The 12,559-nt window shown below is 44.3% G+C and overlaps 2 protein-coding genes across 17 annotated transcripts in view; both read left to right on the top strand.

The window, feature by feature from the left end:
• The window catches only part of LOC119653641 (serine-enriched protein-like), a 23,294-nt gene extending 17,984 nt beyond the window's left edge, over nucleotides 1-5,310 (top strand). For 13 of the 16 annotated variants that reach the window (XM_038058451.1, XM_038058445.1, XM_038058448.1 and 10 more), the window contains 3 exons: nucleotides 4,317-4,648; nucleotides 4,721-4,861; nucleotides 5,091-5,273. In XM_038058451.1, coding sequence (XP_037914379.1) covers nucleotides 4,317-4,648; nucleotides 4,721-4,861; nucleotides 5,091-5,273 — 656 coding nt within the window. Of the gene's footprint in view, nucleotides 1-4,316; nucleotides 4,649-4,720; nucleotides 4,862-5,090 lie in introns of all 16 variants that reach the window. The other 3 variants (XM_038058453.1, XM_038058452.1, XM_038058440.1) reach the window with 2 other exon arrangements.
• The window catches only part of LOC119654098 (serine-enriched protein-like), a gene marked incomplete at its 5' end in the record, with an annotated part of 21,707 nt that continues 14,430 nt past the window's right edge, over nucleotides 5,283-12,559 (top strand). Inside the window, one exon of the mRNA XM_038059262.1 lies at nucleotides 5,283-6,515. Within this exon, the coding sequence (XP_037915190.1) occupies nucleotides 5,283-6,515 (1,233 nt within the window). The remainder of the gene's footprint in view (nucleotides 6,516-12,559) is intronic.

Here is a 12,559-nt window from a genome sequence, read left to right as displayed (position 1 = left end):
AGGTACATCAAGTGTGTCAGTTCGCACTTAGCACGTAGGCCATATTTTATTGCAAAACCATGCCCTCTAGTATCATTCAGTAGCCATGAAAGGGGGTTCAGTGCCATATAAAACCAAAGAGGACTCAATGAATCCCCCTGGAAGATGCCCCTCCGTATACGGATGGGCTCTGAGGTATTAGCACCCTCAGATGTACGGACTGATAAGGTGGTATGCCACCCTTCCATGACTGTCGCCAAAAACTTTATTAGTTTCAGATCAATGCGATCCAGATGTAGGATGTCGATTAGCCAGGTATGCGGAACGCTATCAAAAGCCTTGGCATAATCGATATAGCAACTGAAGAGGTTTCTTTGGCCTCTAGTTGCTTGTCCTACAACTACCGAGTCGATAATAAGTTGCTCTTTGCAACCCCTTGACCCAACTCGGCAGCCCTTCTGCTCCTCGGACAGAATGTTGTTGGTCTCGAGGTGCGCATTGATCCTTCCACTAATAATGGACGTGATGAATTTGTAGAGGGTTGGTAAGCAAGTGATCGGTCTTGTGTCTGCGGGGTCCTGCACCGTGTCCTTCTTAGGGATAAGGTAGGTAATCCCCGCAGTGAGGAAAGGTGGAAATTTCTCCGGCCGACTCATGACCTCATTTATACTGCGTGCCAACCGACTGTGTACGCTGGTAAATTTCTTATACCAGAAATTCTGCACCCGATCCAGACCTGGGCCCCTCCAGTTCTTCGAGCTGTTTATGGCTCGTCGAACTTCCTCTTCGGTAACATCCGCGAAATTCATGCCAGGTGTATTGACATGGCGGGTGCCTTCGGCGGTGATCCACTCAGCATGCTCAGCATGCTGGGCAGGTAACCCCCAAAGTCCACCCCAATACTCTTTCGCTTCCGTCACCGAGAACTGTATTGTCTGGGCGCTCTGTTGGGATTCGTTGAGAGATCTGAAAAAGCTCCGCTGGTTCCTCGCGTATGTTGCATTCTGGACACGTCTGGAATAACTTTCGCCATACCGCCGTAACCGACTGCATATGACAGAAAGTTTCTGTTTTAGTGTGTCCAGAATTTCAACAACGGGTGTCTCACAGGGGATGGCATAGTTCCGGTAAACCCTCTGCACTTTGTTTCTCACCCGTCGGCTGGCATTGCCAGTGCTGATCTGAATCAGTCTAGCAATGTCCTGCCTTAGTGAGTCCCGCTGACGTTCCAGACGAATTTTCCATGGTGGATCTCTTTTGTCACTCAAACCAATAACACGAAAGCGAATCTTCTGACCGTGCAATCTGATAGCCGCAACTGCACCACAATACACAAGTGATTGTAGTTGCAGCAGCGACATATCAGCACACAGTCGAGATGCAATCTCATCATTGATTTGAGATAGAACTCCCGGAGTTGCTGGAGATGCATAGAGCCTGGGAATACCTGGTCTATGCAAAGGATCCATATCCGAAAATTCTATACACGCTCTTTGGTATTCGTCCCGAACCTCAGCGGAAACCTCAGCTGGACGGTGGAGAAGAGTGCTTCGGCGAGTACTGAACCTGTTGCCTGCAGTGCGGCGGGATGTTGTTGATGCCGCCGCCTCTGCCCCCATCGACTCTCGGTCACCAGTTTCCCCGATGACTTCAAGTCGAACACGTTCCCTGATGGTGGCCGGGATTGTGTCGCTGCGAGTAATAAAGCGGTACTGGTCTGCGACTCGCTGCACAGTCACGTGCGCGAAATACGGGAAACGCTCGACGAATCTCTGGTGCAACAAAGGGCGGTAAGATGTTGTACCCGCCCCCGCCGTTATTTCGTAGTAGGAGCGGATGATGAAGAGGTTCATTTCTTCAGTCCATTTCATCCGCTTCCTACGCGAACCCGCTGAAGTGGTCGCCACAGGTTGTGGCGAAACAGCTGCAGCAGGCGGAGCTGTGCTCCTGGTCGTCGTGGCGCCTAGACGTCGAACCGCCCCACGACTAGCGGTTTCGACGCCGTGCTGTCCATTACGAGAGCCCGACCCAGTCACCAAGTCAGACGACTCCCGCCGGTTATCCGTACCGGACCTTAAATTTCTCCTTCTTCTCATTTTTGGTGGTGCATTTTATCCCTAGCTGCCAGGTGTGTAGATAGCTTCCTTAGTGAGTAATCTGCAAGTCTGCAAAGTTCCTGCACTTTCCTCACCTACCCCCTGAGACGCTGCGGTGGCGTACAGCCATTCAGACTGAAGCTATCCATCCCTCCTCCTTTCACAACCGGGCTTGGGACCGGCTTCGGCGGAGTTATTATTATTATTATTAATCTCGTATGGCCACTTGTAGGAAAAAAATGCTTCTAGTCAGTATATATCTCCATGTTCCCCTTAACATCGATAGTCAGAAGGTATGGTGCGAATTGTGTGTGCCAGTTAAGGCAAGTAAAAGCGCTGTAAAGCGGTATACTCAATGACCTTAAAAGCACTGAACGATTGGAGCAGGTTTGAGACCGGGAGTGGCGAGAAATCCGATATGAACGAAACCACCTCATTATCGAATGGGACACCAACAGATGAAGTAGGAGAAAAGAAGTGAGAATGGACTTACATCGTCAATTGAAACTAGGTAGGAATGGCGAACAAGTAAGGAGCCTAACTCATAGAGAGGGGCGGCGGAATATCGTATTTTGGCATTACCCACAGCAAATCCCTGCTCCATATTAATAGAAAAAATTTGATTGGTTATAATAATCAAGCAAACCCTAAAAGAACTGTTGTAACAAGAAGTGAATTCTGATTTGCGTCATGTGTTCCTACTTACTAAAGTACCAAGACACAATGAAATGAGAGAGTAAGAGAGAGTTCCGTTGAAGCCCTCCAGGGCCTCCGAGCAAGGCAACACGAACGACGTCAATTTTAACTCAAGGCAGCACTTTATATGTCAAATGAGTACTAAAGTCAACTCAGAGCAATAAATTAAGATGAGCGTAAAACCGTTATAAGTTTTTGGGCAATGCCCCTCCTTCAACATTCAATATTATTGCATTATTCGCATTGTCGAAGCAAATGAAGCTAAGATTTGACCGGTTCCACAATCGTCTGAAGGGTAGGGAGGATTCGGAACGGAATCTATCTATCTACCCCTCCAATTGTCGGATTTTTAACGATCATCCCCTTCTTACTTTCACCTAGAAAGATTCCTAGGAAATACAGATAAGTGGAAACAGCAACAGATAAGTGTAAAAAGGAACCCGGCAGAGACTCCAAGGGCTAAAAAGAAAAGTTCTGCAATGCGTCAAAACCAGCGTTGTATGTTACGGAGGCTAGCCATTTCATCCGCAAGAGGTTGAACTTCATCGGATGTCACACGGCGTGATGAAATATTCCCTTCACCAGTTAAGTTATACGTCATCTTGGATGAGAGATCAACCGTTAATGTCTTTCACTGAACTATTGGAAGACTTGCGACCCCAGGTAGGCCTCTTCTGTCCTTCTAACCCGTGCGGAATACTAATTCATCCTTTTCACGGCGCACGCTACGCTACACCGATCGAGATTTGATGTGGGATCTGAGCTCAAAAGCGTCATGTTCACCTCATTTCCAATAAGAACCTTCGATTCAGTCCGCTCGTCAATCGTCCTTCAAGCTTCGGAAGTCAGCCAAAGGTTGTGCTGCTAATCAAAACGTGGCCAGCAGCTTCACTTGCATCAGAGAAAAGAGCATATTTGATAACAGCCCAATGCTCGTCCACATTCTGTTGAGCAGATATCTGTCGATCTGTCAGTCCTGGAAAGCAGACTGTGTTAAGTTTCAGGGCTCGTGGCTCTCCACCGTTGCTAGAAAATGGAGACACAATACGTGAGCGACCAACAAAAGATGATCTCGGTCAAGGTCCCTCCAGGACACTACTCCTAAATATATTGCTGATCGCGATGTAATCCACCTGATTAGATATGTTGCCAGTCGATGGAAACCCAACTGATCTTTTGGTGAGCTCTGTGCTCGAACAGTGTGCAGCCAATGACGATGCGATGGTAGCTAAAAGAAACCACAAATCTGTCACCATTGTCATTCGGATTCCCAAGACCGTGTTGGGTCATCACATGCCAGAACAAAGTGGAGCGCAGCATGGAATAAGGAGGGGGGGGCGAGTCTCTACTAGACTGCACTCTATCGCTCATAGAAATCCTTCTTGTCCCCTGCATCGGGAGTCTCCGTCCAAAGTTCATATAAGGCAGTTTATGCATTGATTTGTTGTTCAAAGCTACTTTTCATAGTAGTGCACTCTTGGTATTAATTATTCTGATCCCTTATCAATGTTACATATTGCTGAAATTTATCCCATCTTTTTCTAGGAGTCATGAACGCTGCAGATTACTATGGTTTGGAGGAGCTCCGCCGCTCTTGCGCTGGATTCGTGCAATGTTGTATCAACGTGGATACCGTATGTGCTCTCCTGGCATCCGCTGAACGCTACATCCAATACAAGTGCACTAAGAGCTTGGTCCAGAAAGTGCTGGAATTTGTCGATGAACACGGAAATGAAGTTTTGAACTTGGGAAGTTTCACTTTACTTCCCCAACATGTTGTCCGTCTTATTTTGGCAAGGGAAGAGCTTCGAGCCGACGAGTTTACCAAATTTCAAGCAGCTCTCATGTGGAGCAAGAAGTACTTCGATAATAATCCGGTGAGTTAGTCCTGACAAAGTTCCGATTGGGTCAACTCTTAGAAAATCATTGACCTTCTATTTGCTTTTCAGAATGTTGATTTGAAGGAAATTTTGGGAAACTTTTTGGAATACATCCAGTTCCATAAAATACCTGCAAATGTCCTGATGAGGGAGATCCATCCATTGGGTTTGGTACCATATTCGATCATAATGAACGCATTGGCTTATCAGGTGAGTATAAGAGTAGGTTTAAATTATGATTTTGAACTTTTTGATGACAGAGAGTTGACTTAGCTTTGAAAAGAAGAATGAAATAGACTGAAAATAATCGAATTGTTTTCCAGTCTTCGCAAATCTCAAATCACTTTTCACAGCCCGAAAACGATCTATTGTCATAAAAAGCTTCTGAACGTACAACAATATTTTTTCGGTATTCGCTGTCTGATTCTAACCCTTACAGGCAGACCCAGCAAGCGTCGACCCCGGAAAATTGTCCCCAAATTCAAGTCGAGTAAGGCGTGCACGTCAGTCGCAGGGTCGTTCAATGTCTGTGCAAAGCTCGTTGGATCCATATGGTTCGAATACAACATTAAGTTCGAGCGGTAGTAGCGATCCGACTAGTGGCCCACATCATAGCAACTAACAAAGGCTAAACGGCCCCTCTTCCTCTCATTCCAAAACCCAATCATTACCTAAAATTCGTAAAGCCAAATCACAAAGCTTCCGCACACGACGTAGTCCCTCTGAACGCCGTAGTCCCAATTCATTCCTAGGGCAGGGGCCGTTGCCATTAAGTGAAATTAAGAAACGAAGTCCACTAAATTCGCGAAGTCCGATCCTACCGCAACCAGATTCGAAAAGTCCAGGGAGTGTATCACAAAAAACGCCTACAACATTGTCACGTCAGGGAACACTGAGAGCGTCGCATCGACGAAAGAGCAGCATGACGGGATCACTGAATTTATATCAAGGAAGACGAAGTCCAGTGGGTTTTCTTGACCAAAGGAGCCCGCAGGGCAGAAGAAGTCCAGTATTTTTGTCGCATGACAGAGTTCGAAGTCCCAATGGATTTCCTAGTAGCAGCCCCACAATTGAAAGGAGAAGTCCAACTGACCGACGAAGCCCAACTTTCAGCATACATACGCAGGATAGACGCAGCCCTGTTACTACAGCCCCTATCACAGAGCTTCAACGACGAAGTCCAACATCAACCGTTCATGTTCAAGACAGTCGCACTTATGATTTGACTCCCGAGGATGGTGCACGCACACCCACAATGATGATTCCTATTAAGCGATCATCCATTGGATTATTTACGCCCATTCCATTTTCAGAAAAACGCAGCCCTGTGTCATCCTTGCCTATTCCACCCATAACAGTATCCAACCCATCAGAGACCTGCAAAATCGTTGAAAGGATGACTGAAAGTATGATTGAATCGATTGCCGAAGCAGCGGAAGAAATCAAAGTTAAGGAGCCAGAAAAAGAAGTAACCGAAAAGAAAGAGAAGACCAGCGTAATGAAGGAAATATTAGCCTTTGTGAGAAAGCCGTCAAAAAAGGTCACAACTCGTACAGGACGTTTCGCGGCGGCTTTCTCTCGTGCGGAGTCGGGGTCAGGATCGGGACCTCTCATTCGCCAAAGCACTTTCTCATGTAGTCCAGCTGCATCAAGTACAGCTGCTAAGAGTGCTGTAACGAAACAAATGTCTGAAGTGGGATTCGAACCAAAGATGTCCTTGAAATTCAGCCTTAACACAAAAATGTCATTACGTTTGCGTCGATCGACAGCAACATCGGATGATAAGAAGAAGGATAAAGCCAAGACCAGTGGAGATGAAACGACACCGTCGGGGGCGGAAGCTGATAAGAAATACGAACAACAGGTAGGTGGTGCACGTAGTCTTCCGCCAATTCCGTTTGAACTTGAAAATGTCCATTTCGAAAAGGTAGGTGACTCTTATATAAAGCACGAACAGATTAGGGAAGAGCCTTCTGAAGAGGGGAGCCCAATACAAATAGTCGCTTTGTCAAATGAAAACGCACAAATGAATATATTAGCAGAAGAAAAGATGGAGGAGGAAGAAGGCTCTCCGAACGAACGTAAGGAATCAGAAGCTAGATCTAGATCGCCTAGGTTACATGATCAACGCAAAGCGGTAACGCCTACGGGCGATATGTATCTTGATACTGGTGGTATCACCTACGATGAAGAGATTCGAAGGAGTATTGAAGAATTGCGTAGTGAAATTGAAGAACATATCAAACAGTTGAAACCAGAACCAATCTATCAGAATTTGTTAGAGTTACGAGGCGAGGAAGAACCCTCCTCTGCTTCTGGGTTTGTTCCATTGCAGTGTCCCACATTTGAAATTGAACCGCCATCACGGCGATCTTCATTTGATCCACCGCGATCCCCGTTTCTTGAGAATTTGAGAAGCCCTGGGGTCGACACAGACACGGAGCTCATGAATTTGAACAGGCTTGATTCGGGTGGGGATAGTTTTGAAATGGTTGATCCTGATCGCAATCGGGAGTCTAGTTTTGAGGATCGTTACTCTTCACGTGATACAAGTTTTGACATATCTCGATATCAATCAACGAGTTATGAGGATCAAACATCTTCGTTTGAAATTGTTGACATTGATATTCGTCAGGAGGATAAAAGATCTAATATTGACCTTCGCAAGAGCTCGATTGAATTAGTTGACCCCGAAACATTTCAAAGGTCTGGAGCTTCAACTGGGCGAAAGTCGTCCTTAGAGACTCATTTTGATTACAATCCTTCCGATATTCTAGCAACTTCTACGGGTAAGGCTGTGTTTCCTCTTCATGGTGCCAAGAAAACTAAAACACGCAGTCGTGACACACATATCTCTCCTTTCAATGCATTTTCACGTGCTCGAAGTCCTTTATCCAATCAAACTTCCTCGAACTATAGCTCCCGTGATAGTTATGATTCGAGTTCATCCTACCAGCAATCTCATGCTGAACAAAGGAGCCCCTATGCAGACCATAGCCGCCAGCATTTCCCGCTGACCATTAAGGGGCACGAGGAAGTTCGAACTTTTCTTTGTACCGATCAGAGATGTGCCTCAATTTTTGAACCACGTCCTTGCACGGGAACTACCTCGTTTCTGGGTGGTGTTGGCAGTGGTCCGAATCAAACGTCGAGTGGTAGTGAGTTCGAACCACCGTCACCACGTAGGGCAGCTAGTGCCTCGCCAAAACATACATTCACCTTTAGGATAGTACTGAAGAAAGTAGATAGTTCCCCGGACGCTATATGTCCCTCCGCTGAAAGGCGCAGTCGCGACCGGAGTGACCGATTTAAAAGGCGCGATAGCCGCCGAAAACGCTTAGCCGACGCAGGGAAAAGTTTCTAAGTAATATCTCTTCGATTTTTTAGTCAAGGTACTGCTATGAAACTTTCATAAATTTACTATTAACTATTAAAGTTCAATCGTAATCGTAAAACAATTACAATTATTCATATTTATATCATCCTATTGATCCAAATCGTTATTGACAAAAAATGAATATGTACCTATGCATAGTTTTTACTATTCATGTAAATGTTGGTGTATGTCCTTTGGACGAAAAACTTAGTCTCATAAAAATTTTGAAGTACATTTTTAAGATAAGAACTGTTGACAATCTTGAATACCGATCTCAAATTACAAAATGTTGCCATGATGTTCAAGTTATCTTCAGTTGGTTTTTTCTCTATCAGATAGATTTATGTTATCATACACTCCTGAAAGAAGCCCTTCAAGCTCCTTAAAGAGGCAAAAATTAGCAGCTTTTTGGTTTGGCATACGAATCATAGTCTCCGAGAAGTACTACCTCTTTCGATGTTGATCCTTCTATTCTGCTCAAAAAATGGTTTACTTAATTCCATCATAAAGCTGGATAAACTACTACTTTATCCCCATAACTAGTTCTGCTTTCCAAATCTGATAAGCATAAATTTAAGGTCCCTGATGCGACACAGTCCGTTTTGGTAGAGTAGACTTGGCTGATCTTTTTGTCAATCCAATATCCTATTGACAAATCTTCAAGTATTGTATTCAGCCAACTATACAGGTCCTGACACCTTGTCTTTACAAAAGCTTATCATCCTGACGTGGTCGTCAATGGTTCGATTAGCTTTTACTTCTTTACTCTGAACTTTTGGTCATCTCCTTCTCTTTATATATTATAGATAAGTCACCTACGCAAATGCCTAATTCTTTAAGAAAGAAAAGACAACTAGGAATTTCTTTTCATCTAAGGGCTAGAGTAAATCTACATCAGTCTATAGAGTAGTATTCTTAATAACCCTTAAGACGGGGGGACATAAAAGTCAACGGAATACCTTTACCGGGACACGGTTCCTTAAACTACCCCCCTTTGGGGTGGTGGTCTTGAGCTTAGTAGCCAATGCGAGGTAGAAGAGAAGATGGCCCTTAATTTCCTACGCAGCTGCCCGTACCCCTTAAACCTTGGGGGATGAACCTCAGAAAGATTTTCTTCTTTCTTCTTTTCAACAAAGAATCTGAGCCCTCTCTGCGACTGGAAGACTGTTTCAGATTCGCAAAAACCTGTAAACGTCACAGGTAAAAACCAGTGTACGAATCTTTTTAACAGTACGTAATAAAAGGCCTGAAAGCATGGGCCTGCGGATCACCGATTCCTGACATCTGCTCGCAGCTGCAGCAGAGCGTACATCCAAGGTACCTTCCATAAAACTCTCACACAAAGAGCCACTAAATCGTGGTAGAGGACCTCGCCCGTTTATCCGATTCGACATCAAACCTCTCGTCGGGTACGGGGTCCCCTAAATTCAGCATTGGCGTCCACCTATTGAATACTTAGATAGCGAACATGTTGCAGGTAGTGGCAAAGGTAGGGTTATGTTTCTTTATACCAACACCTGTTGGGGAGTTTAACTTTGACGCAAGAACACTATATCCACAGTGAAGTGGTAATAGTAGATCGTATTCTCATAGATTGGAGATAGAGAAACTGAAGACTGCTAGAGGATAGCTATGATATTTGACTAGCACCCCGCGGCTTTTGAAGATAATACATTTCAGGCGGTTCCAGAAGAATGGAACCCAAATGAAATTGAAAACAAGTCGGAATACCGGAAGCTCGCGCTTCGGGTATAAAGGTTTTGTGTTCATCTTATGTAAGAGACGCACATTTCTCTGTCCGTATATAGCTACAAATCCAACATAATCCTTCATATTTTTCCAAACTAGGAGACATACGTACATATTAGAGCCATAGATATCATGCTCACCCTAAACAAACAAACTGCCTATTACCTGCTGTACACATATATGCACATATCTAAATTTATCGTACCCATATTTCCGATTTACGTCTTATATCTATCTGAATTAGGCACTAGCCGCAAAGTTCATTAGCACGCATATATTATATACCTACATATACACATGTCTGGTTGACAAATAACTAAAAAACTAAAACAAAATAATTGTCTGCGACCCAATTCATAAAAATTCATTTCGTTGTGGTATTGACGAATTGATATGTGATGATGACGTCATGCGGGTTGTAGAGTGCACGAAATTCACAAAAAATTGTAAAGTTTCACCCCCAGTAACTTTGTTAATAATAGTTGGATTTTCTTCAAACTTGACCAAACTGTGCACCATATTCTTCGTTATACCTATGCCAAAATTTGTGCTCCTGGGATGAACATAAGGGGGGGTTCCGGGTAAATTTCTAAAATGTGGAAATATACTATTATTAACTTTATTTGTGCAGATATCGGAACCGGATATATTTTGAGGCCTAGATTTCGTAGAGATGCACCACTGTGATTTTTTCCAGATTTTTCGGTTGGATAGGTTCTGAGAACGAGACCTGTTACACTTTTTGTGGGTCATATTTTCAACCCTGACTCCCCTATGTTTCATCTAATATCAAATATTGAACCAGATTCGAAAAGTACTAATTGAGACCTTTCATTTGATACCCTACTTGGCTACATTCTGTGAAAAAAAAATTTGCACCCTCCATTCACATGTACGGAGAGCCCCTCCTTAAACTTAACGCAAGATGGCGCCACTTACTGCATGTAAAGGGATCACCAGATTACATACTCTCACCAATTTTCGTGACAATCGGTCTAGCCGTTTCCGAATAAATCGGGTGTGACAGACAGACAGACAGACAGACAGACGGACAGACAGACACCGTCTCGATTCTAATAAGGTTTTGTTTCACACAAAACCTTAAAAATGGCATTGTGATCTCAGCAGCTAAGCAAGGTATGCTAAGTTACACTGCCGAGCGGCGATTCCGCCCCTATAGGAACCCGAACCATACCGAAAAATCAGGAAACTAAGATATTGAGGTCTTCCTGTTTTCAAACGAGAAAATTTCCTCAAGTCTCTCCCAGAGCAATAATTAGCAAAATTGGTGAGTAAGAGATAGAATAGAAATGTCTCTAGCTCCACTTTGAGACCTCTTTCGTTGATCCATAATCCAGTTTGTCGGAAAAAAGATGAAAATGCTGCTCATTACCAAGCACATGGAGGTTTAACGTGAGTACCTACCGAGTAGCCGTAGCCCCCGGTCCTCTTCGGACAGGGATTGATTTGGGGACCACAATCAGAGCCCTGCGACAGGCGCAGCGGTATTTATTTATACTGAGTGCAGCGTCAATATTCATACCAGTAGATGCTGCACTTCACGCCTGAACCCAATAAAAGGAGCTCTGCCCGCGGTATGGCCACAACCACAACCACAATGAAATTCCCGCAAGGGACCAACCACAAATAATCGAACCGAGGTATATTGCCTAGGAATTCTCCTGCAATATATGTTTTCAGAGCGCCACTCCAGTTGCCGTGTGGCAGATAACTTCCTGAGGGCTTCTTGGCAAGAGCCATGCCGAGTACGTGGGAACGGCATTCCCCAACAGGTTGAATGGGATCAATTCGGTGGAGAGAACTACTCCACTACTCAAATACCACTCTGCATATAACACAAAAAATTCGGGTGCATTCACTGCGAGTGGCGCAGCATCATTTAAATAATTTTCTTGGTGTAATTTATCGGGCATACCAATTCGCAGCAGGCTAACAAGTCCAGCTTATGGCTAAATACAGGCTTCAGCACTTCACTGTGGAGACCATTCAGTTCCAGAATTTTTGTCCTTCATGTTTAAGACTGACTCTTTGCTGTTTAATGAATAGTAGGCAGTTCTTAGTGTGGTCATCTATTCAGTGATATTGGCTCGAATTTACAGCAAAATAGTCGTTGCACGATTTCGTGTACGTTAGTTGCTTCCATGCGTGAAATCCAAAGGATCCCCGTTGCCACTGAACAGCTCCTGCTAGTAGTTTGCCTTTTGTCTGTCGTCTTCGTGTCAGTATTCGTTCTCTATGGTTTTATTTCATATGAATCTAAGGACTTCCCTGCCTTAGCTGTTCACCTTGGTACTCTAAACAATCCTAAAGATCCAGTTCGTAATCATATACTTTCGGTTCCTCTCTAGTATACAGGCGACCTCCCTTTGCGTGGTCTTCTCTGGAGCACTGAGACGTCGTAAATTGGTATAATGAGGTCCATAGTTGAATCCAATTCTGTGGGGACTGTTCTATATGTATCTCGATTGAGCGGCTCTTGAGAGGACTTCGAAAAACTTACTTCCTCACCTTCCGTCACGTTTCAGACGTTTGTTGGATATGAGGGCATTAAAGGGAGTCATTTCATATATAAAATAGCTTAGGAATCTCTGGTCATGTTGTCATACTGCTGTATTATTGGTCCTGGACATTACGCTGCAAAGGCCATGTAGGAGATAGTTCTGCAGGGCATAGAAATGTCGAAGGGCCACAGATAATTATGACCATGAATCTTGACTGACGGCCACCTCTGAAACTTGCATAACACCACAGTCTGGTTAAGT

The sequence above is a fragment of the Hermetia illucens genome, chromosome 4 (genome assembly GCF_905115235.1).
Source record: "Hermetia illucens chromosome 4, iHerIll2.2.curated.20191125, whole genome shotgun sequence".
Classification (NCBI taxonomy): domain Eukaryota; kingdom Metazoa; phylum Arthropoda; class Insecta; order Diptera; family Stratiomyidae; genus Hermetia; species Hermetia illucens.
The sequence above is the reverse complement of the archived record's forward strand: the minus strand, read 5'-3'. Positions and strand labels throughout refer to the sequence as shown.